The sequence below is a fragment of the Diceros bicornis genome, chromosome 12 (assembly GCF_020826845.1).
Source record: "Diceros bicornis minor isolate mBicDic1 chromosome 12, mDicBic1.mat.cur, whole genome shotgun sequence".
Lineage (NCBI taxonomy): Eukaryota > Metazoa > Chordata > Mammalia > Perissodactyla > Rhinocerotidae > Diceros > Diceros bicornis.
Window position 1 is genome coordinate 32,409,797 of NC_080751.1, and position 26,591 is coordinate 32,436,387.

Consider the following 26,591-nt stretch of genomic DNA (forward strand, 5'->3'; position numbering starts at 1 on the left):
AAACAAAAGATCAATACCAATACAATTATCAAACGTAAAAAGTGAACAGTAATCCATTATCACTTTGATCAACCTTGTGAAGTTCTGCTTTTTAGCAAAATTTGTGATTTTAGGGCCAGCCCCATGGCTTAGCGGTTAAGTGCGCGCGCTCCGCTGCTGGTGGCCCGGTTCGGATCCTGGGCGCGCACCAACGCACCGCTTCTCCAGCCATGCTGAGGCCGCGTCCCACATACAGCAATTAAAAGGATGTGCAGCTATGCCATACAACTATCTACTGGGGCTTTGGGCGGGGGGGATAATAAAATAAATAAAATTATTTAAAAAAAATTTGTGATTTTACCTGAGTTTCCATTTCATTTGTATTGTTTTGTTTAAGGCTACTACAAACAGACTTCATGGACAGAGATTAAAAAATAGCTCATTAGTGAACATTTTTATATTATGACATCTTTCTTTTCCCTCTTTTAACGTTGGAGACATAGAATCAATCAATGGGGTAACTAGAACTCCTTTGAATTTCCATTTTAAAAACAAAGACACTGAGGTTCATAGGTTAACGCATGGTTTGACGCAAAGTAGTAGAGGCAGGAGTCTTTGAACAAATTATTTTCTGAGTGCCTCGTATGGGCCAGGCACTGTTTTTGGGACTTGGGTTATGTCTGTGAAGGATTCTGCCCTTTGGGGAAGTTCCAGTGTGCTTTTTCTTTTCGTGCACATTTTTGTTCCTTTAGGGACAGACTAGGCAAGGTGTAGCTCCATGAAGAAATTTGGGGAAAGAAAATATAAATTCTAAGTACCTTACTTAAAAAAATTCTCATTCTTACCAGTGTGTTTTAACACCCTACACTGAGGCACTGAGAAAAGCAGTTAGAAAAGAAAATTAGTGAAACAATAATATTCATTGTTCTTCTGAGATCTGAACATATCATTTAAAAACAATTTTCCCAAGTGGTGTTGCTGCAGTGTTGTGAAATAAAATTGTCTTTGAAATACATGTTCTTAATTGAAGTGAAATGGAGGCAAATTCTTGTTTTTTAAGGGACGCTTATTTATTAGTAAATAAGCAGACAACTTCTAAACCAGTTTTTCTCATTGTGGAACCCGAAAGTTAACTTTTTTCTATTAAGTGAGACTCGTTACTAGTGAATCTCCCACCCTGCCCCCCGCTTTTTAATACAAAATCCAAATCTGTGTTTCCCTCTAACCTTTGTAGAAAATTAGATCAAAATCTCATTCATACTGTGTGAACAGCAAGCTGAGAGCATGGTAATAAAAGCAACAGCAAGCTGAGAGCATGGTAATAAAAGCAACAGCAAGCAAATGACAACAAAAAACCTACGTTCATTGAGACTGCCACTGGAATGTTAAAAGCAGCACATAGTATAAATATTCCCATTTGGAATCCCGAGGTTGGCTACTTCCATATTCGGCCTACGCTTAGCATGTCTTCTCTTTTAGTGCATTCTCTTTTGATCCCTTGTTCATGGTTTTGTATTCTTTGTGTACATATCTTCCTTCTCCTGTGAGCTGTTTTGAGGTCAGTGTTTTCCATATTTACCTCTCTTTCCCTCCCAGCATTTAGTACAGTGGTGTATACATTCATAGGTACTCAATAATATTAGAATTAACTCTTTTGTTCTTTGTAAACAAAAGCATTACGCAATTCTAAGGAATTGTTACTTTTACAGTTAAAATGGAGAAAATGAGTCTGGGATGAGGTCTATTTTAATACTAAGTTCAAAAGAAAGTATATATTAACCAAAGTGTAGGGAAGGAGCATTTTGGTTAAGGAAGAGAATGGTGTGTTTCATAGCCCAAGGTGGGGGGGATAGGAGAATGGGGTTTAGCGAAGTTAGAGAAGAAAGTAGATTATATTGGTTGCATCAGGGAGTTTGTCCAAGACTTTGATTTAAAAATCTATAATAATTTCTATAGTTAAATATTTAGTATTAAAAAATTAGAGTATAGTTATTACAATTTTTTGGTAGAGGAACTGTAAAATTTGGTAGTGGTCATCATCTTTTCATGCTAATTTGGATGTTTTCATAATACCTTGACCCTGAATTTTAATTAATTGATTATTTAAATTTAAAACTGTATTGTGTTACCTAGAAAAGTAAATCCACAACTCCAATACTGTTTTTGCTTTGGAAATTATAATCTGCCAAAACACAAAACAAAGAAAGAAAGAAAAGAAAAAGAGAGGTAAATAACACTCATGTGCCCAGTATTGTAAATGTAACTTGGAACTTAATTTATGATGTTCACGTAAAGCTAATTGACTCACGTGGTTTTAGTTTTCTGGCCTTTGTATACTTTTGTCAGTTTCCTAACGTTAGTGGTTTATAGGGTCAGATCTTATTTTATGTCATGTTGTATTCCATCCTTGAGTTTCAAACCAGTTGACAGAATCTTTATTGACACTGAATTTTAGAGTTTAACAATATAATAAAGGCTTTTTCCCTTTCTAAGGAAATAACATCATTGCAGCTGTGAAATGGGTTTGAGAATAGTATTGTAGTTCAAGTAAGTTGGAGGTTGCTCAAGAATTATTAAAAATGCTTTATAATCTTCTAATGGTAGACAGTCTAAATGGAATGTGTTAGTAATCTCTGGGCTAAGTGTGGGTGTTTCATTTCATTTTATGACAATTTTCTTTTTTAAGCCAAGGATGAAATCGAAGTTCTTAGAGCAAGAAATTTTATGAACGTAATCTTTTGCATGTGAGTGTTTATATTTTAGGCAGATTACTGGAGAGTTTAGTCAGGGTAGTTTGTGTTCTAAGGGAGGGTAGGTTACTTCCAAAGATCTCAATAAAATGTCAAATTTCTGTCAACATATACCAAACAGAGGTCCCTATTTTGTGTGTGACAGGAAAAAGTTACCATTTAACAAGTTCAGGGATGATTTAGAAATGTAATTTTTAAAAAAAATTATAATTTAACAGACATATCTTAAGACTTTTTCTACTTTGTTTTTGGTGCTTTTTTTAGGGGGGGGTCTCACAATTTTTCATCTATGTGTTCATTTATAAGTGTTGATAGAGAATTTTCCAAATTGTGGGTTATGACCAAAGGGATATGAAATCAGTTTAGTAGATCTTGACCAGTTTTTGTTTTTGGGTTTTTGGTTGGTTGGTTGGTTGGTTGGTGAACTAGACTAGAATTATTAGAGTGAATTTGAAAGTAATAAGGATGAATGTTCATGACCTTTGTTTCAGTTACATGTGTATGTTTATGTGTATACTGAGTTATATATTTATTACTGTGGGTTGTTGCCAAAAAGTTTGAAAGCTACTGATTTTACAGGTTTGTTTCTATACTTCAGCTCATATAATCAGCACTTACTTATTGAAATATAAAGATACAAGGCATGCAAATGAAAAGTTGCAACAGTTTAAGAAGATCAGTAACCTGAGGGATCTTACAGGAGAGCATTAATAGATTGTTGAGTGGCATAGATACTACCTGTCGTGTTTTGAGGGCTCAGAATGTGCCAGCGCTTTGTTAAGTGCTTTACATTCATTATTTCATTCGATTTTTCTCAAACAACCCTATGAACTGAAGGTACATTGATTATCCCAGTTTTACTATGGAAAGAATGAGGCTTAGTGAGGTTCTGTTACAGCGGAGTTGCCTGATGACCACAGAGCGCTTGCTCTTAACCACATGTCTGAGTCCAGAAGAAGGAAAGCGCCTAGGGCTAGAGAGCCTGGGAAGACTGCTCAGGGAAGGAGAGCCACTCTTGAGGTAGGATTTAGTTAGGTAAGGAGGACTTCAGAGCAAGTCATTTAATCAGAGATATGAGCAAGTTGACCATATAGGAGTTAAAGTCTGTATTCAGAGCATCATCTTGAAATAATCAGTTACCTGTCTCCCTCTCTAGGCTGCATGCTCCAGGACCATTTGTTACTTATTTTTGTTTTGTTTCCATTGCACGTTGCCATGTCTGGCTCTTAAGTGACACTCAAAGCATTTCATGAAATGAATGCTCTTTATCCATGTGTCAAGAGAGAAACAACTGGGAAAAGAATAAAGGCATCATTATTAGGTGTTAATAGTGAATGACTTTATTACTCTTGAAATTGTCATGTCAGTTTTAATGTCATAAGAAATATAACTCTGAAATACAATATGCTGAAATTCCACTGAGTCTTGTTCAACATCTGGTGGATGAGGATAAAGAGAACTGTATACTTCAGATCTCCTTGTCTGTGTGGAGTCTTCATCAATTGGTAAAGATGATAGACCTGATGTTTAGTGTGTTTTGGAAACCTACTCTTAATGTTTTAAAGCCAAATTGCTTAATTTGGTCAAATATTTATTGTTAGTTTGAAGTTTTTTTTTTTCTTTTTAAAAATAGAATTAGCCTTGGTGAGCTGTTTGGAATTACGTAAGCTAGTATATTCCTCAAGATATACGTGTACGTCCAATCAGTTGAAAAAATGTTTCTCATAATGTCCACCTTGTTTCATCTCTGGTTAGAGCTGAGGGTTATATAGGTGTAGCGGCATGGTCCCTGCCACCAAGTAGCTTTCAGTTATCTAAAGAAATACAATAATGTATACATACATAACTATAGTATGAGATGGAATGTGGAAAATACTCATGTTTGGTACAAGCTATTAAGGGGCAGACAGGACAGAGATAGCACTTTTGGTTGGGGATGAGGGAAGACTTCATGAAGGAAAAGTCTTAAAGGACAGCTATGCTTCTAAGGATATGAACAAATAATTCACAAGAAAATAATTATAATATGTAGTAAGCAAACATCTTAAGGTATATTTAGCCTCATAAGTAATTAAAGAAATATAGTTTGAAACATATTATATTAGCATTACATTTTTAATGATTTAAATAGATTTTAGGGCCGGCCCCGTGGCTTAGCGGTTAAGTGCGCGTGCTCCGCTGCTGGCGGCCCGGGTTCGGGGCCCGGGTTCGGGGCCCGGGCGTGCACCGACGCACCGCTTCTCCGGCCATGCTGAGGCCGCGTCCCACATACAGCAACTAGAAGGATGTGCATCTATGACGTACAACTGTCTACTGGGGCTTTGGGGGAAAAATGAATAAATAAAATTTAAAAAATAAATAAATAAATAGATTTTAAAAAGCATATATTGTGCTCCAGTCAGGCTGCTGAGGTACAGTGTTCTCAAATGTAGTGAAATATCTGGGGAACTTATAAAAAGCAACTAGTACCTGCGGTCCCACTCCAGAACAATTAAATCAGAATGTCTTTTATGTATATTAATCAGTTATCGATCACCATAGCCTTGTAAGGAAACCCAGATTTTACAAATACACAGATTAAATGACTTGCCCAGGGGACTGACGTAGAAGCTGTTTGAATTCTCAGCAAACTTGTTAGAACGATGCTTCTCCTGCTTGCTTGGCTGCTGTGTTGAAATCAAATATTCTATCTATCCAGCGTTGGTTGTAATGTTGAGAGTTGCAAAGCAAGCTAGTATGGAAACATAAGACATTCTCCACTTTAGATAACACCTAACTTGCCTTTGTTCCATACCTGCAAGTCACTTGGAATTAATATCCTTTATTATTTATTTGTTTGTGATATTGTATCCTCTTCTTAATCCTCAGCTTGACCTCTTTGGAGGGGAAATGGGAGAATAAGGAACATTCTGTCGGTTGTGTTTTCTAGCCACGGAAGTACCCTGTTCTTGCTCTGTTCCTCTACCTAGAGCTGTCTCCTGTGCCTCTTCCTGCAAATGCTCAGATTATCTTGACCTTGTGTTGCCTATTCAGAGTGATGACGGTTTTCTAATCTTTCAAGATTCAGTTCAATGACCACTTATATGTGATGAAACTTTGGTTAAAAAAAAAAAATGAATCACAAAACTCTAATAATACTTCATTTATCCCTCTTACTTCTGTATAGTTTTCCATACACATGTGATGTTTCCTCCTATCTGATTGTGAATTCTTGGCCTAAAGGGACTATTTGAATCATACTCTTATCCTGGACATGTCATTTGCTCTAGAAATGCTTTTTGAATAAACAGGTAATTGAGTGAAAGGAAAAGGAGAGGTGGGTTTATGAGAAATCCACTTTGTTTTATTTGTTCACTCACTGTTTTTTTTTTTTTTAACCCCCAAAGTCCCAGGGGATAGTTGTACATAATAGTTGCACATCCTTCTAGTTGCTGTATGTGGGACGTGGCCTCAGCATGGCCGGAGAAGCGGTGCATCGGTGCGCGTCCGGGATCCGAACCCGGGCCGCCAGCAGCAGAGTGCGCGCACTTAACCGCTAAGCCACGGGGCCGGCCCTCACTCACTGTTTTTAGCAGTGAGAAGTTGTATCTGCACTTTTAATATTATATGTGATGATGGACGACTTAGTTCTGGAATAAAGTCAAAGTAATTTGTTCCTGGTCCTCTGGTTTTCTCTACTAATTTTCCCCTTTTTTTTCTATTTGGTGAGACTTTAGGGACAGAAGGAATATAGCTACAGCTATATATAGTTATGATATAGCTACAGAAAAGTGTGGTTTTTTTTTTTTTTTTTGGGAGAGGGAGAAGTTGAAGTTACTGTCTGAAATTAAATTTTGGACTTGTTCAGGGATTTTATTGGCCATGGTAGTTTTCCTTGCTGTATTTAGCCCTAGCTGTCAGGTATTGAGACGTTTAAAAAAATTCTTATGTCTCGCCATTTACTCAAATATTTTATATTTTGGTAACGTTTTAAAATGTAACTTCTACACATTTCTTTTATAAAAATTTCTAATTAACCTTTTTGTTGGTATTATGAATGGAACAATTTTCTTTCAACCACCATTATTTTTTATTTGGGTACCATACAGGAAGGCTGCTGATTTTAAAACACATTCTGAGGGCCAGCCCTGGTGGCCTAGTGGTTAAGTTCAGCCTGCTCCGCTTCTTTGGCCCGGGTTCAGTTCCCAGGCGCAGACCTTTGTTAGTAGCCATGCTGTGCTGGTGGCCCACATACTAAAAAATAGAGGAAGATTGGAACAGGTGTTAGCTCAGAGCAAATCTTCCTTAGCAAAAGAAAAAAAAAAACATATTCTGCAGTAGTATTTTTTTGGTTGATTGTTTCAGATGTTTTAGATATAATCTTAGCATTGACACCATACTATTCTACCTTTCCTGAAACAATTGCCCTATTTTTGTAGATTCAGAATAATGCTAAATAATAACGGTAAGAGTAATCATTATTGTCCTGACTCTGATTTTAAAGGAAGTGCCTCTTGGAGGGGGAATGTCTTAAGCCTGATACTGGCTGTTTAATTAAGACTCATGTGTGTGTTTAAATGATTTGGTTACTTTTTATTATACTTCGTTAATATTTTCTAATTTATTTTTTAGACAATTTGGCCAGAATAATGTCCACATGTTAGAATTAAGTGAGTTTTCTTTGTGGCCTAGTTTATGACCAGTTCTTATAGGTGTTCCACAGAAGATTGAAGAGAGAGCATAGATTCTGTAAGTTCACAATTTTTCTGTGTGTCTTTTAAAGTCAGCTTTATTAATTATATAATTCTAATTACTTTTAGTCGAAGTCAGGTTGAAATGTTAAAGATGCAGAGTGATTACTTTTGTTGCTGTTATTCAGCACATAAAGTTTCATTTTCTTTTTCAAGACTATGTAATAGGTGGTATTGTATACTGTTATCAGGAGATGCATAGTCCCTGGTTCTTCCTTTTTGTGATGTTAGTAGCCATCCTAACATTAGAAACTGCAAAGTAGTGATATCTTTGCAGGATAAATGCTTAATTGGTTCTGTTTATTTACCAGTTTTTAAGGTAATGACTTGGTTCCCTAGCATTCTTCAAAGGTGTGATCTGTGAGGTTTTCTTTTGTTTGTATTTATATTTTTTAGTATCATTATGAACTCAATGGATTTAAACATCCATTCACGCTCTCTTGGTGTCATTTTTCGCTAGTGAGAACCATGCAACTTGCCTCCCATGCTCTTTTAAATAGGACCTTTAGTAGTCTTTGATAAGGGATACTTTATTAAGATAATAGTAGAAATGCAGAAATATTAATTACCTGATTTTAAACTTGTTTGCATTTTACAACCAAAATTTACATGTTGATTTTAATTATAAAAATAATATTTATTTGCTTTAGAAAAGTTAAACTGAAGGGTATATAGAAGAACATGAAAATCACTCAGTTTTACCACTCAGAGGTAACATTGTATGGTCTTTGCTTTATCTTTTAAGCTTACTGCATAATTATATATTTTTATTTAGTTGCAGTTATATTGTATGTTTTGTATCCTGCTTTTTTATATGATGTTCCATTCCACATCCACAAAAATTTCTTTGAAAACATAATTTTAAATTACTACATTATAGTCTATAGGCATAAACTGCAATTTAACAAACCATTCTCTTATATTGGACTTTCAGATTTCGTTTTCAGGAAGTTTTTATTATTAAAAATGTGCATTGAAAAACTTTTTGGTATTTTGACTTTGATATTCTGAATTTTTACTTAGGATATATTGCTAGATGTAGGATATAAAAAAAATGATCCGTAAACACTTTTAAGTGCTTTCAATGAAATTAGTTCAATTCTGGTTTTTAAATTTTCAAACTAAAATTCCGTTTTTTTGTGTTTTGAGTAGGACTAACCAAAATAAAGCATTTACTTAAGGTTAAATATCATTGCTAAGTGTCTTTCAAGTTTTATAATTACAAATAGTTTTAATGTTGCTCGAAAATAATGTTCATTTTGATTGATTGATATAGTTAGAACCTTAGAAACCTAGTGATTGCCTTGAAGAAAAATACCTGATGAATGATAAAGCTTATTGAAAACCAATATTTTTAGTTTCTAGCCAAGGTCTAATTCTTAGTTTATTTCAGTAGTGTTGTTTAATTTTATATTTTACTTAAAATTTCCTTGTAATGTATACTAAACTATCTTTAGGATGTATAGTAGAAAAAACCTCGGCAGTATTGTACATTTTATTAAATAGTTACTGTTCCTAGTGTGCCACTCTTTCTTTACTCGAGATTAAAAATTAAAACATTTGATTAATATACTGTAAGGTTTTGAGGAGGAAGCTGTTGAAAAGTACTTTTGTGTTATCTTCTATTGTTTTTTCCCCCTCTGTGGGAGGATGGAACATAATGACTTGTCATCTATATATTCTGGATAGTTTAAGAAGTATTCTATTCAAAAGTTCAATCATGACTGTTACCAGGGTTTTGAGACATCTAATAGTAATTTTTAGTTCTAAAATTTAATATGAAAATAAATTAGAAAAAAGGAATGGACTGTCTCTAAATATGGTCTAAAGTAGGATTTTTGAACATAAAGATACAGAATAATCAACTAGAGTAGTTTTAAAACATGAAGATCCTTAGCCTCCACTCAGTATTTCTAAAATTTCTTTTTAAAAAAGAAATTTTCTTTTTCTTTACAGGTTTATTGCATTTAACACTCCCAATATTTTTGATGGACTAGAACTAAGATGGAGCCCAGAGATGTACATTTCAGCTACTGTACATAATTCTGATATAGTGATCTTTTGATCACATTTTTCCCCTAAAGATAAACTTATACTCCATTCATGTTTCTAGTCTCATTTTATCTATATCTTTCTTTTTAAAAATTGACGTATAGCATCATTCAATAAAGTGTGTTGAATGCACTAGTCTTAAAGGTGGAACTTGATGAATTTTTATGTGTATACACTCATGGAACCATCACACAGATGTAGAATATTTTCAGCACCCTATAAAGTTCTCTGGTCCCTACCAATACTCCTTCTCCAGAGATAACCACTGCTCACTTTTGACACCATTGATTAGTTTTGTCCATTCTTTAAAATGGAATCATACGATAGGCATTCTTTTGTGTTTGGCTTCTTTTCCTCAGCATGGTGATTGTGAGATTTATACACATTTTTGTACATGTCTTTGGTTGGTGTATGTATTTCATTGCATATATCTAGTGGTGAGATTGGTGCGTCATCGACTAGACCTTTGTTTAGTTTTACTAGGTAGTGTCAGGCAGTTTTTCCAGAGTCGCTATACCACTTTATATTCCCACCAGTAACACATGAAAGGTCCAGTTTCTCCACATTGTCACCAAAACTGGGTGTTGTTAAGCTTTTTAATTTTACCTGATTTCGTGAGTGTGAAGTGGTACTTTCTTGTGGTTTTAATTTGCTTTTATTGATGAGTAATGATGTTGAGTATCTTTTCATATGCTTATTAGCCATCTGGATGTTGTCTTTGAGAAGTGCCTACCTAGTCTTTTGTCCATTTTTTATTGAGTAGTGTCTTTTTCTTATTGAATTGAAGGAGTTCTTATGTAATTTGGATATGAGTTCTTCGTTGCATCGATATATGTATTCCAAGTATCTGACTGGGCTTTTCACTTTTAATGATGTGTTATTGTGAATAAAAGTTCTTAATTTTAATGAAGACTAATTATTAATGTTCTTCTCTTAGTACTTTTTGTGCTCTTCAGAAGAAATCTTCTGGGACTGCATTTTGAGAAATGCTGAGACGAGAACCACTTTCTGGTTGTCAAGACCTATTTGCTAGTTGACAGGGTGAAATAGAAGGTTTCTGAGTAATCCCCCTAAAATCTCTAGTGTTGTCAGCAGTACTAGCTCCTCTAGGAATCCCCCTGTTGGTATCTTCTTTTCATAGTACTAAGTTTTGAGCTCTGTGAATTTTATGTCCCTGATGTTCAGTACACAGTCGTCTTTCTACTGCAGTAAAAGCAATGGGCTGCTGTAGCTGAGTTATTTCGGGGGCTAAGAGCAGTGTTTCTCCAGTTTTTCCACAGAAGTATCCTAGTCACAGGGAAGAGTGAGTACGTAACTCCAGGGGTATCTGGAGTCCTGGCAAGGCCTGAAGTAGCCGCTGAAAGCAAGGAATGCTCTTTGAACTCTTCTGTTTTATCTTAAAAATGGCTGCCATATTTTAGGGATATAGTTTATTTTCATTTGAAAGTACCATTTAAATGATTCTAGTTTTTACTCCTAAATTTAGGTTGAAATTGAGGGAGGCTTCAAGAGGCTGTAGCATGTTTATTCAGCAGCCTGAAGTGCCTCCGGCAGCCCTGGGCTTAGTCTCTATATATTGTCTTCACCAATCCGTTTGCTTTACCAGCCCAGAGTGGTTAAGAAACTTTCACAGTAATTACTGGCAGAGGCAAAACAATAACGCTTGTCTCATTGCTCTGCCCCTCATACTGTCCGATTGCATAATACCAACGTGAGATCATGGGATTATACTTTGAAATGACAGAAAAAAGCTGAATAAATACACACAGCCTAAGAAAATGAAAAAGAGTGTTCTTAGCGGACCAAGAATTTTGAGGTATTTCTGGGAAAAGAAAAGCAGTTAGGTACCCTAATTTTAAAAGTTAAGTTTTGATCTTGGCTGTTGGGGAAGTGCTGAAAATCGTTTAAGGAATGTTAATGCTATTTTTTCTGTTGATTTATGTATTTAATTTTCTGTAAGATGGTGTTCCTCAAAGGAGTTTATGATTTTAAGTATCCAGTAATTTGTTCTAAGTAAGTTTTGTTAACTTAGTTTTAGTTACTTCTGAATCCTTAAATATGCTATGATAGTCATTCTTGCTTTGATTAAATTGGTTCTCTAAAGTTAAAAAATTGAAAGTGTATGCTTTTGAGGTAAAATACATATTATTTTTGGTAGTAATTTAATTTTATTATAATTATGAATTAGGTTTTAGAAACAAGTAGTACAAGTTATGTAACTTGCCAGATTGTTTCAAGATTCTAAGTAAGCCATATGCATTCTTCAAAGATTCTTGTGGTTAAAACAGTAAACTTCTATATCTGTATTTTGTTCTGTTTACCTTTAATTGTGTTGTGACATGCTGTTTTTAAGTAGTTTCCAGGAGTTATATGTATATCATTATCTTGAATGAGCATTTGCTTAATAAAGGAATTAGGGGCACAGGAATTCTTTTCAGGTTACTTATGACCAGAGGCCAGTTAAGACCATACAACAATAAGGTGGCAGTGTTTTTCACTTGGTCATTAAATGTTGATGAGAATTCAGTTATCGTTATAAGCCTTTTGTTTATAATACTTATTTGGTAATCTCTTAATTAAAATACAGAATAATTCTTTCATGTGTAATGATGAGTGGAAATAAAATGCTTAACATCAAAGGCATTTGAAATTATTATTTATTTATTTAATTATTTTTATTTATTTTCCCCCCAAAGCCCCAGTAGATAGTTGTATGTCATAGCTGCACATCCTTCTAGTTGCTGTATGTGGGACGCGGCCTCAGCATGGCCGGAGAAGCCGTGCGTCAGTGCGCGTCCGGGATCCGAACCCCGGCCGCCAGCAGCGGAGCGCACGCACTTAACCACTAAGCCACGGGGCCGGTCCAAAGGCATTTGAAATTCAAGTGTCACAACGTTTTTTTTCTTGTGACAAAACCCACAAATTTATCCTTTTAATAATTTTTAAGTGTGTAGTACAGTATTGTTAACTATATGTACATTGTTGTATGACACATCTCTAGAACTTTTTCATCTTGCATAACTCAAACTGTGCCCACTGAACAACAATTCCCTGTCCCTGTCCCCGCCCCCCGCTCCTGGCAACCACATTCTACACTGTTTCTATGAGTTTGATTACTTTAGATACCTCATAGAAGTAGAATCATGCAGTATTTGTCTTTTTTTTGTTGGCTTATTTCATTTAGCATAGTGTCCTCAAGATTCATCCATGTTGTAGCATCTGACAGAATTTCTTCTTTTTAAAGGTTGAATAATATCCATCGTATGTATATACCACATTTTCTTTATACTTTCATTAGTCAGTAGACATTTATGTTGCTTCCACACCTTGGCTATTGTGAATAATGCCGCAGCAAACGTGGTGTTTCACCATACCTATTTTTAAAGGGTATATTGATTTTTCTCTTGCAGATATATTCGACTTTATGGGAGAAAATTTAGCAAAGAAGATCATGTTCTTTTTATCAAGTTATTATATGAGCTGGTATCAATTCCAAAACTGGAAATCAGCATGATGCAGGGATTTGCCCGTCTCTTGATCAACTTGTTAAAGTAAGTCAATTTCCTATGATTTCTGCTAAGATTTTTTTGGTTTGTTTCTTCAAGGTTTTAGAGAATAAGGGCTAAGTATTCTTTGGTAAGAAGACCAAGTCCCAAATTGCCAGTTTGGAAAAAGATTGCAGAAAACTTTATCATATGTTTAACTATATGTGTTAATTAACCTTTTAATTAAAACCATCTCCTGCATGAAGCCTTCGAACTATATGTTGTCTGATTATTTCATTTGTACCAATTATCTTCCCTTATATAGGTTGTAAGACTCTTGGAAAGGGATCATTTATTCTTTTGCTTATCCCAAGGCACCCAGCACAATGCTGGAAACATTAAGAATTCCATAGATAGTGTGGCAAAGAATGAAATTGATGTACAATAATGGTAGCACAAATTTAAATGTTCCTGTTCACCTGGTGCTCTTTGAGGTTTAAGCAGCAGCAAGAATCTGGTGCATTGTTCTTCCTAATACTGTGTTCTGCCAGTGGTTGGGTATGAATGGGAAAAGCAAAACCTAGTATGATGACAGAAACGTTTAATAGCTGTCCTGCCTCTGTAGTAGGTACCTGTATACACATTACATACATACGTATTTCCTTTTTTTTTTTTTTTTTTTTTGTGAGGAGATCAGCCCTGAGCTAACATCCGCCAAGCCTCCTCTTTTTTTTGCTGAGGAAGACGGCCCTGGGCTAACATCTGTGCCTTATTTCCTTTTTTTTAATTAGGAAAAAAGAACTTCTTTCAAGAGATGATTTGGAGTTACCTTGGAGACCACTTTATGACATGGTGGAAAGAATATTATATTCCAAGACAGAGCACCTGGGATTAAATTGGTTTCCTAAGTAAGTATTTCCATTTAAAGTACTTCTTTGGGAGCACTTTAGGGGCTTTTAGGAGGTTGATCATAATTGAGAAATTTGGTTATTTGAGATAAGCAAGCAAATATACATTTTAATGTGCTCGTTTCTGTGTAACTTGACTGCTAAAACAATTTGTTGCCCTCTTTAAACTATGTCCGAAGCTGCACTTAAGATTTCCCACCAAGGTGTCTCTTTTTTTTTTTTTTTAATAATTTTATTTATTTATTTATTTATTCCCCCAAGCCCCAGTAGATAGTTGTATGTCATAGCTGCACATCCCTCTAGTTGCTGCATGTGGGACGCGGCCTCAGCATGGCCAGAGAAGCGGCGCGTCAGTGCGCGCCCAGGATCCGAACCCTGGGCCACCAGCAGCGGAGCGCGAGCACTCAACCGCTAAGCCACGGGGCCAGTCCCCACCAAGGTGTCTCTAACAGCTAACATCACCTAAGAAAGCGAGAGATTTTTGTTTGAAATCTAATATTTTGTCATTAAATGTAATGCACATCTGGCATTCTTCATAATATATCCACATGTGTTTCAATTCTTAAAGTGAATGCTTCCAGAAGAGGAGCTTTGCATATTCCAGGGAGCACGCACATACCAGAGGGCACACGCTGCCAGTGAAAGAAGCAATCCGGTTCAGTGATTGACTGTTCTTAGAACACAGACTATTCAAATGCACAGTCCTTGGTTTATATTTCCTAGTAATGTTTAAACATGCAAAGATTATAAATCTCTTGCTGATTATGGCTTCTTGTATGTACATCCTTCTTCTTCCAGATCTCTAATTTTGGTATGTTTTGTATTTTATTCTGAATTTACAGAGTACAATATGATCATCTCTCCTTTTTGGTTAATAGTGATTTTCAGACTTGACGGCAAAATGTCATCTCTACCTGTTAACAAGGGTTTGTCCAGTTGTGATCTAGCTCTTAATTTTCTCAATCTTAGCATGTTTGGCTTAAAATGCTCTTGAGTTATTTGTGATTGAGATTTATTTTCAGGGATTTTTTTCTTCAGTATTTAATAGCTGTTTCCTCTCATTATCTAGAGTTGTTTGTCATATACATATATACTCATTTCCTGAAGAGCACCATTTTATATGCCTGTATTATTCTCCTTTTTTTTTTTTTTTCATGAGGAGGATCAGCCCTGAGCTAACATCCATGCCAATCCTCCTCTTTTTGCTGAGGAAGACTGGCCCTAAGCTAACATCTATTGCCAACCTCCTCCTTTTTTTTCCCCCAAAGCCCCAGTAGTAGATAGTTGTATGTCATAGTTGCACATTCCTCTAGTTGCTGTATGTGGGACGCGGCCTCAGCATGGCTGGACAAGTGGTGCGTCGGTGCGCACCCGGGATCTGAACTCGGGCAGCCAGTAGCAGAGCGTGGGCACTCAACTGCCAAGCCATGGGGCCGGCCCCTCCTTTTTTTCTTTTATAAATAAATTAAGTCTTTCGAGATTTATTTCTGTGGTTTCTCTCTCAATCCTAGACATGTTTATGTTATTTTGTCACTTCTTGTAGCCTCCCCAATTCAGTTCATTTAATCCACAATTAATCCTCAGGCTTCACTTATTCAGCAGTCTTTGTTATGCCTTTACCAGAGAATTCTTTGAAAACAACTATAGATGGCAGACTTGAGAAGATTTTCAGGTCATAGGTAAATAGTGAAATAATGTAAATGGAAAGAGTTAAAAAAAAACACCTTACTATAGGTGATCCTGAACTTAGACCCTAATTGGTTTTTGTACAATAGTCACAATTAGAGTGGTCAGAAATCATTTATTTCCTGAAGATTTCATGTGTTTAAAACAAGGAGACCCATTTCAACCATAAAAATATCAGAATTCATCATGAAACTAAATGGTACAATGTACAAATGTGTTCTTACGCATGTTTATTATGAAAACCCCAAATTTAACATAAAAGCTTTGTTGTAACGATTCCTTTTGAGTGTATTTCTGTTGGCAGGAGCATGGCACAGACTGGATTGACTGGGCCTTCTTAAAATATGAGCCTATTGAAGTTTTGACTAGAATCACCATTTCATAGATTTCAGGGACCTTTAAACTGTGTTCAAAATCAGTTCTCTTGGGCCGGCCCCGGGGCTTAGCAGTTAAGTGCACGCGCTCCGCTGCTGGTGGCCTAGGTTCGGATCCTGGCAGCGAACCAAAGCACCGCTTGTCCGGCCATGCTGAGGGCCGCATCCCACATACAGCAACTAGAAGGATGTGCAACTATGACGTACAACTATCTACTGGGGCTTTGAGGGGGAAAAAAAAAATTAAAAAAAAAATCAGTTATCTCTCTGAAATTTTTCTGGCTGTGTTTTTGGTTGCCTCTGAAAGTCTTAGGTAAATGATAGGGCAGGGAAGGCAATTTCTTTAGTAGTTTCCTCTTCTTTAATATGTCCTTTACGTGCTCCTTCATAACCAAGCGTCATACTTCCTGCCCTGACAGGCGTGCCTTTGCACAGGCAGCCGCTTCCTTTAAAGTCTCCTGTGTAGTCATTTAATAAATATCTGTGGCTTTCCTCTTCAGTGATACCAGCTGTTTTCCTGGAAATTTTGTCAGTGGTTATCGTTCTTTCCCTGTGTCTTGATATTATTACCATGTCTCTTCCTGCAGCTTCACCTCATCCTTGCTCATGTGGAAATCTTCCTTAAAAGTTACACCATGGCTATTCTTGGTCTTTTGAAGAGACATTGTGTCTTTGCTGAAATCTTTGCCATACAATGGTACTTTTACTTTCTTGTTCCTCAGAGCTATTCTCTGTCCACTGAATTGCTAAGAAGGAATCATTTAAAACATTTTTAAATTTACTTTTCTACTTAAGATTCTATTTAGCACACTGGTATGGCAAGTGTTTTAAACTTTTATAGTCAAGGGATAAAATTATGACTTTTAACAAACATTTTATTTCAGAAACCCCCTTCAAGAGCCCTTTAATGTGGCATGCTTTTGGAATTGGTATTTTGTTTTGAGTATTTTCATCTTAGATGTATTCTGACACATTTTGAAACAGTTTTGTCAGCTGACTGCATGTGTTCATACTATTTTTAGAGTACTATTTTTATAATCAAAAGTGAAGAGTTGCTTCATTTGTTAACTGTTTGTCTTTCAAGTCTTAAACTCATGTGCCTTATTTGTTTGTCCTTATTGAAACCACTGCTTAGAGTGCCATGCATTTCAGCATGATTTAAAAAGCTGGTTCTGTTGTTTGGAGCAAGGATTATTCAACTTTCTTCTCTTTTCCCTTATCTTCCTCTCTCTCCCTCCCCCTTTCCTCTCCTTCTCTTTCCGGCCCTCCTGCTTTCTTTTTGCCTCAGGAGCAAAAGACCCTTTTCATTCTCATCTGTTTCTACTTTGTACTGGGGAAAGAATTTATAGGGTTTTTTATTGAATAGAAAAATCAAAATTGGAAAGGAGCTTGGTGGTTGTGAGCTTTTGATACTAGCAACATAAGAATTGCTTATAGTTTACTTCATAAAAGAAGCATTTGAACTTCCGGGCATGGTTTTAATCATAAAACAATGTGCCATAAACTTAATTGGAGTAGCATATGCAAGTTAGAAATGTAGGCAGCACACTAATGAAGGGTATTGCTGCTAACAAAATGTGGGGAATTATGCATAGACCAGCTTTTGCAAATGGGCATAGACAATTCATATTTGAATTGCTATGTGTATAAATTTGTTTTAGTCATCACTGTCATTTTAGTTTTTGTGGGTTGTTTGGTATTAAAGGTTTGCATATTTGCATCATGAGTAGCTTGGGGCTAGATAACTCATTTACTTTTTAAAAAAATGTTTAAGTATCTAGTTTTCCTTTGTATATAGTGTTCTTTTTTTTTTTTAATGTTTTTTAAAATTTTATTTATTTATTTTTTCCCCCAAAGCCCCAGTAGATAGTTGTATGTCATAGCTGTACATCCTTCTAGTTGCTGTATGTGGGACGCGGCCTCAGCATGGCTTGAGAAGCGGTGCGTCGGTGCGCGCCCGGGATCCGAACCCGGGCCGCCAGCAGCGGAGTGTGCGCACTTAACCGCTAAGCCACGGGGCTGGCCCTGTATATAGTGTTCTAAGGGGATCATATAGTGTTAGACTTTTTCATTTTTCATATTAATCTCCTTCTGGAGAAATTTGTTATTTCCCTATTCTGGTACTTGTTCTTGATGGTATTTGTTTCTCTATTGATCTATCAAAGGACCATTTGAATTGGTGCTCTTATCCTTAAGATAGAGTTAATTCCTTTGTTCCCCCTCCTTCCCCCCTTCAATACCCCCCCAAGAAAATGGCATGTTCTTAACCTCTGTGGGGGGTTTCTGGCACATGGGGCCACATTTCTAAGCTTAAGTTACTACCAACAGCTCAGGAATGATCTCTAGCTACAGAATTTAAAATGATAAGGAAACAATGAGAGTAATTTCTCTGAGGACTTGTCGCAATTTAAAATAGTTTACAGTTATTTTGTTAATAGACAATGGTTATTAATATTGTATTTGCAATGATTTTTTAACATGGTATTTGAGGAACATTCTGTTTGCTTTTTTTAGTTTTGTCTTTTATTTGGAAATTAGAGAATAAGTGGTTGATTTTTATTAATGACTTGGATAGTGTTTCTTCCAAAGTTGTCTCTGTGCTACAGTGATCTTTAGAAACTACTCTTTCTAAAGCGATTTAGAAAAATACTTAGTTCAAAATGATCAGGCTTGTCATCACTTAAAGCAGTTATGCATGCTTTTTTTTACCTGATTGGTTAGGATTATTACAATTTTTCTCTCTTTTTTTTTATTCTGGTGAGGAAGATTGTCCCTGAGCTAACACCTGTTGCCAAGCTTCCTCTTTTTGCTTGAAAAAGGTTGTCCCTGAGCTAACATCTGTTGCCAGTCTTCCTCTATTTTTTGTATGTGGGACACCGCCACAGCACAGCTTGATGAGCAGTGTGTAGGTCCACACCTGGGATCTGAATCTGGAAACCCCAGGCCACTGAAGTGGAGCACGTGAACTTAACCACTACGCCGGCCCCTGCAATTTCTTAATACTTGCCATAGAGGCATACTTTTTTCTTTAAGTAATTATAGTGAAAAACCAGTGTTAAATGCAATATCAGTGATGAAGATGTTATATTTTATTTATACTTTTCTTATGGTAAAATTATCTTGACCCTAATTTTGTGTGAAGTGACTGTGAAAGATGACTACTTGCCAATTTAACCAAGAAATATTAGATTTTGAAAGATTAGATATAAGATGGATAGTGTTTGACTAACTGGTGGTGGATTTGTTTAGATTTAGAGAAAGCAGGTAAAACTCAATTCTTTTAGATGAAGTGTTAGGCACATTCTTAAGGAAAAAAATGCCATATTATCATTAAATTATAAGTTTAAAGCAGAGGTATATGGAATATGCCAGTGTTACAGTTTCCCAGCTCATTTATGACAAAGCAACTATGATTATTTTGAAATTAAATTTTAGTTGAGGAATTGTCAGGTGAAGCTGAAAGTACTTCTGGCTGTGGGCAGTCCACACTACTCTCATCTTGAATATATCATTTGCTGTACATTTCTCTGGTTTAGAAGTGAATATTGTCCTGATAGGTAGGTAAGGCCAAGGAGTCAGGAAGCATAACCCTCCCGGTTTATGTAAGTCCACTGTCTTAGTAACTGGAGGCTAAGCCTTTGGCTTTCCTCAGGCTTCTCTGCTACATATTTGGCATTTACTTTATTAATGTCATCATAAAGAATCATCAAGAATGTCATCATAAGGAAATTGTGGCCCAGAGAGGAAAAATCACACAGTCGTTTGTTGAAACTGAGACGAGCTCAAGAACTGGGACAAGAACTTACTTTCTGCCCTAATAAATAGGGTGGCAGTTGGGGAAGGAAATTCCTATTTTGATGTGATTTCCTAAAACATGAACTAATAGCTACTCAGAGGCAGTAGAATAAATGTAAAAGCAAAATGAGCACAAAATTTTAATTCTTAAGGAGATTGAAACTATAATTTATTTGGCTAAATATGAAATGATAATGATAGTTAACATTTATTTTGCTTAATTAAGGGCCAGATAATTGCTTTCTTTACATTATGCCATTTAATTTGTCACAGCCTTATGAGAAGTAGATATTATTGCTCTTATATAGATGAAAAAACTGAGGCTATGATATTGCACTACTAGTAAGTAGCCAAACTGATATTCAAGTTCAGATCTGTCTGACTGCTAAGCCCAAGCTATGAACCATTCCGTGGTAAACTATGGCTTTCTTTTCAACTTAACGTGCCTTTTCTAAAAGGGAATAGAGTATGAGAAAACTCATCCAAAGCTTAGTCCCTCTGTAGATCCCTTTTGATTAAAAAAAAAAAAAGTTTTGAAATTATCACTTTAGTATTATAAATTTCCAGCAATTGGAAACGTGTGTGGTGATTATTCACTCCTTCTAAAAATTAGTGAAATATAGTCTAGTAGCATCTAGCCTTAACCTTTTATTTTATTTTTAAACAGAAACATTGTTCCCTTCATCTTGAGCGATTACAAGAATCACAAAAGGTCACTATACAGATATCACAGGTTAGAGAGATTGTACCCTTTTCTGGATAAAGAACATAAATACAATGGCACAGGCCTTATATATAAGGAGGGGTTGAAATGGACTATTTAGAGGAATTAAATCACATTCCTTCATATCCTCTTCCTCTAATGAGCAAAGCAACAGCTATCAAGTATTATAATTAACCTCCTATTCTTCTTTTTTTTTTTTTAATTTTATTTATTTTTTCCGCCAAAGCCCCAGCAGATAGTTGTATGTCATAGCTGCACATCCTTCTAGTTACTGTATGTGGGACACGGCCTCAGCATAGCCAGAGAAGCGGTGCGTCAGTGAGCGCCCGGGATCCGAACCCCGGGCCGCCAGCAGCAGAGCACACGCACTTAACCGCTAAGCCACGGGGCCGGCCCACCTCCTGTTCTTCTGAAGAGTGAAGGGAACTGGAGAAAACATGTAGCTATGCGGCATTTTATGACTTGCTTTCCAGAATCATTTTGACATTATATGAAAGTTTGTTGGTAGAATGTAGAAGTTACTCACTGAAGATAGCAGATTTTCTGTGTTGTACTCCCACAGAAACAGTAAAGTAAATGTGAAGTTAACATGAACACAGACTTTGGGAACTGGTAGAGTTATAGGTCTTCTGCTTATTTCCTTGGACAGAAAGTTTACCATTTTAGAATGATCTTTTTAAAATTTGCATTTAAGTTGATCTGTTATTTAGTTTGGAACTGATGGTTCTTTAAATCTTGCCTATTAATTCTATAATTTGTTTCTAAATGGAGTTGTTTAGTGCAAACTGAAAGAAGATCCAAAGATCTGTGCTCTTTGTTGCCCTGATGGAAGATGTTTCTTGAGCATTGTAAATAGATAAATATAAACATGTGTAAATATATATGAACACATAGCCTTGTTATAAGCACTTTGGAAACGCCCAGAAGTAAAAATCATAGTTGTGGTCTTCAGGGAGTTTTAACCATAGTTAGAGAGAAGTTTGCCTGTTTTTTTTTTTTTACCAGGCAAACTTATATGTTTTCTAAACTAAATTCTGTGTTTCTGAATTGCTTAGCTTTTTTGTGAGAGAGGTGAAACCTCTCTCTGATAATCAGAGAAAACACTTCATGATGGCTCTCTGGCCATGTGGTCATCTTTTTTATTTTAGAATTACCTCGTGAGTTGTAGCCTGGTTTCCTCTTCAGTTAACTTTTTTCTAAGTAGTTTCAAAATCAAAGGGGATTCCTACAACTTCAAGAAATGAAATTATAGTGTTCTCTCTTGGTTATATAATATATTGACTACTTGTGCTGAGTTTGGTTTGTGTTATTCCTTGGAATTTCTTTGCAGATTAGTTCTTAAGCTTTCAGAGAAGTTGGATAGACTTCTGAACTTAAGAATTTCAAGAAACTTAATGAGAAAGTGTCAGGTGGAAGCACTGCCTGGAAGCTATCCCTTTCCCCCATAAGTTTTCTTGAGATTTGGGGACTTGTTTTATTTTTGCTTATACACATCATACTGTAAGCTGTCACAGATTTATTTTAAAATTCCAGTTCAAAATTACCCAATGCCCCTTTGTTTTGTTTATTTGCATTTGAACTCTTTTGATGATGGTCTAGTTAATATTTTAAGTATTCCATTCTGGTCCTGTGTGTTTAAACCAGTGTACGTTGGCCTTTTCATTAAAGCAGAAATGTTTATTATAAATTCATATACAAATATTTATGTTGTTTTCATATACTCACTTGAGCCACCTACAAGTTGGAAAATAAGTAATAGCTTTTAATGTTATTCAACTAACTTTTTAAGTAACTAGTCGAAAAGGTGGCTGTTGCTCCTTTTGATGATTGTGCTGGCAATAAGGTGCCTTGGAGGATTGTAGAACTCTCATCAGTTGGTTACAGAAAACTGATTTCTGGCAGTTGCTGATAGAAGCACACCAGATTTACGTATGTCTGCTGTTTGTGTTTTGATGTAAAAGCACCTTAATAAAAATTAAAAGTTAGTATTTGAAGCTTTATGCCACTGAGCATACTTTTGATGTGTTCATAAGTGTGGTCATTGCTGCCTACTTTGTAAAGATTGAAAATGATTTGTCCTTTTCCCAATTTTCTTCTGTAAAGGAACTTCCCTGAAGTTCACAGCAGAGAAAGAGCAAAATGAGGGCAAAGGAAAGAGTAGGTTACGTAGTTTAGGTAATTAATCCTTGCAATTCTGTCTGTATGAAAGAAAAGGATTTGTTATTGCATGTACACATATAATATCTAAATGAGTGTATCTTGGAGATATTTATTAATTGAATTAGATGTGTTCTTAAAATACACCAACCTAATTTATCAAATGGCTTTTTCCCCCCCAGTTCTGTAGAAAATGTCCTCAAAACACTCGTGAAAAGCTGCCGACCGTAAGTAGCTTCTTAATTTATAAAGCCTCTTGTTGTTTCTATGAGTTTTTCCTCATTTTTAGTATGCTTTGAAGAGGAAATTAAAGGTATAAATAGTTTCTGATGTTGTGTAGTTAGTCATGGGGCACAAAATATCATTTCCAATTCTTTTTTTTTTTTTTGTGAGGAAGATCAGCCCTGAGCTAACATCCATGCTAATCCTCCTCTTTTTGCTGAGGAAGACCGGCTCTGAGCTAACATCTATTGCCAATCCTCCTCCTTTTTTTTTTCCCCGCAAAGCCCCAGCAGATAGTTGTATGTCATAGTTGCCCATCCTTCTAGTTGCTGTATGTGGGACACGGCCTCAGCATGGCTGGAGAAGCAGTGCGTCGGTGTGCGCCCGGGATCTGAACCCCGGGCCACCAGTAGCGGAGCGCGAGCACTTAACCGCTAAGCCACGGGGCCGGCCCTCATTGCCAATTCTTGAACTGATCTTTTCAGATTTTCTTTATAAATTTAGAAATTTTTAAGTGGTGTGCCAGTTGCCCATTATAAAGTAAGAATGCCATAATTTATGTATAATTGTCTTTATTTGAAAGATTTCCTAGAGTATTGTTACTCAGATCAAAAATATTTTCCAAAATGAGCATTGTAGGTATTGCATTAAAATATAATTAATAATAAGAAGGTGGTCCATACTTTTTTCTAGTATGTTCTCTTTCGGTAGAATATTTGACTTTAAATATCCCATATTCTGATGTTTAAAGATGAATATGAATAGAATTTAGTTTTAATTAATTGAAGTCCAGTTCTATGGGCTTGAACTATTTTCTCATTCTTGTTAATCAAGCTGTTCTAAGACAACTTATCCTGCTGTGGATAAAGTGAATTCTTTTGAGTGGAAAAGAATGCAGTGAAGTCTTTTGAATGGAAATCCCTATATTTATCATATGCTTGTAATATGAGTTAAAGTTATTTTATGAATCAGATATTTGTGCTGACCTACTATACTGCTCAGTCTTGGGCAAATAGATTTTCAGGATATAAAATGTTTCCCAGGATATAAAATGTTTCCCTTTTAACAGGCTTAAGATCTCATCTGAGTCATATACCACTGATGAGCTGTGTCATTTTGTGCTGGGCAGTTATCCTCTTAGCCTGTGTTTCCTCACTGGAAACTTGATCATCACTGAAGTACTTGCTGGTTTTTAGGGTCTTAGGTAATTTATAGCTCACCCAAGCTTTTATTTTGGATTACTAGGGTAACAGTTGACTCTGAAAAATTAGGAGGGGGAATTGATGTATAAGATCTTTGAAGGTGAAATACAGTCTGCTTTTTTTTTTTTTTTTAAATTCTAACCTGTTGCACAATGACCTGGCACATAAATGGTTGATAAACTCAACAGAAGTATTACTAGAAATGTAATTTTATTTTTCACATAAGGGAATGAAGTGATTCTAATTAACACAGATGTATAAAGATCTAATAGGATTAATAATATGATGTGTAGGCCAGACCTAAAAGTGTATCTGGAGGAGTTTCCTGACTTTTTGGGCCATACCCAAATCAGAATTTCTCATGCTTTTTATTATTTTAAACCCCTTACTGAGAATTTGGTAATTATACATGGGTCCACTTTATCCATTTACCTTCGTTTTGTGTGTATATGCACACTTCAGATTTTAATTTTGTAAATCTTTTCTACCCCAGGGATGCTCCTGCCCATTTCATAGAATTGTAGAATGTTAGAGCCTGTAGGACCAGATCATCTAGTCCAGTCCTCTCTTATATACAGGAGGACTCTGTGGTCCAGTAAGGGTAAATGGTTTGTCCAAAGGTGCCTAGAGATTCCTGGGCTGATGTTCTCTTTCTCACTTCATTGATTATCCATTTCTTATATAGACTGGATTCTCTATGACAAGATTTTTTTCTGTTGCTATTACATAGCACACAGGAAGAAGAAATACAACGACCATGTTTAAGTTTACAGGTGATTTGAGTGACTTTGTGTTTTATCTGAGTTTTATGAACTTTATAGCATTTTTCTAAGTCCCATAGACAAGAAGAAAATTTACCTTATGCTAAGTGTGATGGGTATGTATTTTAGAGTTGTAAAAATGTGTGTTTCTTATAGGCTAATTTGACGTTTGTAGTGTGTCATGTATCTTATGAAATCCATTTCCCTCCTCCCCTTTTTTGTCAGTCATATATTGATGTTGTAGAGCTTTTAGACAATGATTCAGATACATGAAAACCTTCTCCTTTATTAGATATTTTCCAGCAGATGCCACAGCTGAGATGCTAGAAGAATGGCGGCCTTTAATGTGCCCTTTTGATGTAACAATGCAAAAGGCCATCACTTATTTTGAAATATTTCTTCCTACCTCCCTTCCTCCAGAACTTCATCATAAAGGTTTTAAGTAAGTATATACATATCTTGACAAATTCTAGAATACAGAAGGAAATACAGATATATAAGCAAACTAGTAAAGCAATAATAAGTAAAAAAAAAATTTTTACTAACTCAGCCGTTATGTTTATTATACTTGAAGTGTGTGAAGGCTAAAACAGTTAAACATGGGATTATAAATAAAGGATTAATGCTTGTATATCACATCAAGTAAGATGAGGGTTTTAATTTAAGAAATTGAGAGGGAAAAGAATAATAAATGCAAAAAGAAGTAGAAAATATCAATAAATAGGCAGTGATAGAAATGTTAAATTGCATGGAGTTTAGGGAAAGGAAAAGTGTTTTCCTAAAACTTGGATTTAACCCTCATCACATGTAGGTTTTTTTGGATTTTTTTAATAATATTTTTTTCTTTTACTTGTTTTAGTTTTTGCACCACTTTTAAGAACTATTTTTTTTCTATATGACTGTAGGTATGTAATAAACCCTAGAATGAAAAATGTTTAGACTGTACTTTTATGAAAAAAGAAAACAGTATAAAAAAAGACCAGAAGGATAATAGTAATCATCACTGTTGTGGGTTCGTGCTTAGTTTTTCCCCCCGTGTTTTCTACAGTGAGATGTCGAATCTTTTATTTTCGTCAAATCAGAAATTTTATATATAGCCATATATTTATGAAATTTTAGTTTTAATTAAAAAATTAAACTAATTTTAATTTAGTTTAATCATTTAAAACTTAATAAACTAATTGCACCTAACACTTTGTGGCTCATTTCTTTTGTGGAGCATTTACTATAGTGCTAGTAATGGTATAATTACTCATTGGCTTATTAAAGAAAAGAAAGTAAGGAAGAGTTGCAAGAACAGGTAGTAACAGGAGAATATTAAAGGAGAAAGGCAGGGAGAGGCAGAAAAAACTTGTACGAATGTTAGGGGTGGACAATAATTATTTACTAGTGAGATAGAAATTTGATGACATTACTCTTTTTAGCATAAATAAATTGGAAGGGGAATGTTCAGACAAAATTAGTTCTTTGTTCCATTGAGTTTTTAACTTTCAGTATTATTTTTTCTAGATTATGTAATTATCAGTAAGAATAATAGATTAAAAAAAATACAAAGGATCCCTGGCCTTGAACTACTTTCTGTAAATCACTTGCTATTTATAACAGCATTTTTCTTCTTCAGACTTTGGTTTGATGAATTAATTGGCCTTTGGGTTTCAGTGCAGAATCTCCCACAGTGGGAGGGGGTAAGTATCTCATTTTTTTCCTGTACTTTTTAGTTTGGAAATAAATAGATCATTTGATAAGTAGCTTCAGTTCCTTAGAAT

The 26,591-nt window shown here is 35.5% G+C and overlaps 1 protein-coding gene across 2 annotated transcripts in view; it reads left to right on the forward strand.

Moving 5' to 3' along the window:
* The window catches only part of PSME4 (proteasome activator subunit 4), an 88,448-nt gene that overhangs the window by 4,933 nt on the left and 56,924 nt on the right, over positions 1 to 26,591 (forward strand). For both annotated transcript variants that reach the window (XM_058551242.1, XM_058551243.1), the window contains exons 2-6: positions 12,922 to 13,062; positions 13,788 to 13,904; positions 22,823 to 22,867; positions 25,118 to 25,267; positions 26,447 to 26,510. In XM_058551242.1, coding sequence (XP_058407225.1) covers positions 12,922 to 13,062; positions 13,788 to 13,904; positions 22,823 to 22,867; positions 25,118 to 25,267; positions 26,447 to 26,510 — 517 coding nt within the window. The remainder of the gene's footprint in view (positions 1 to 12,921; positions 13,063 to 13,787; positions 13,905 to 22,822; positions 22,868 to 25,117; positions 25,268 to 26,446; positions 26,511 to 26,591) is intronic.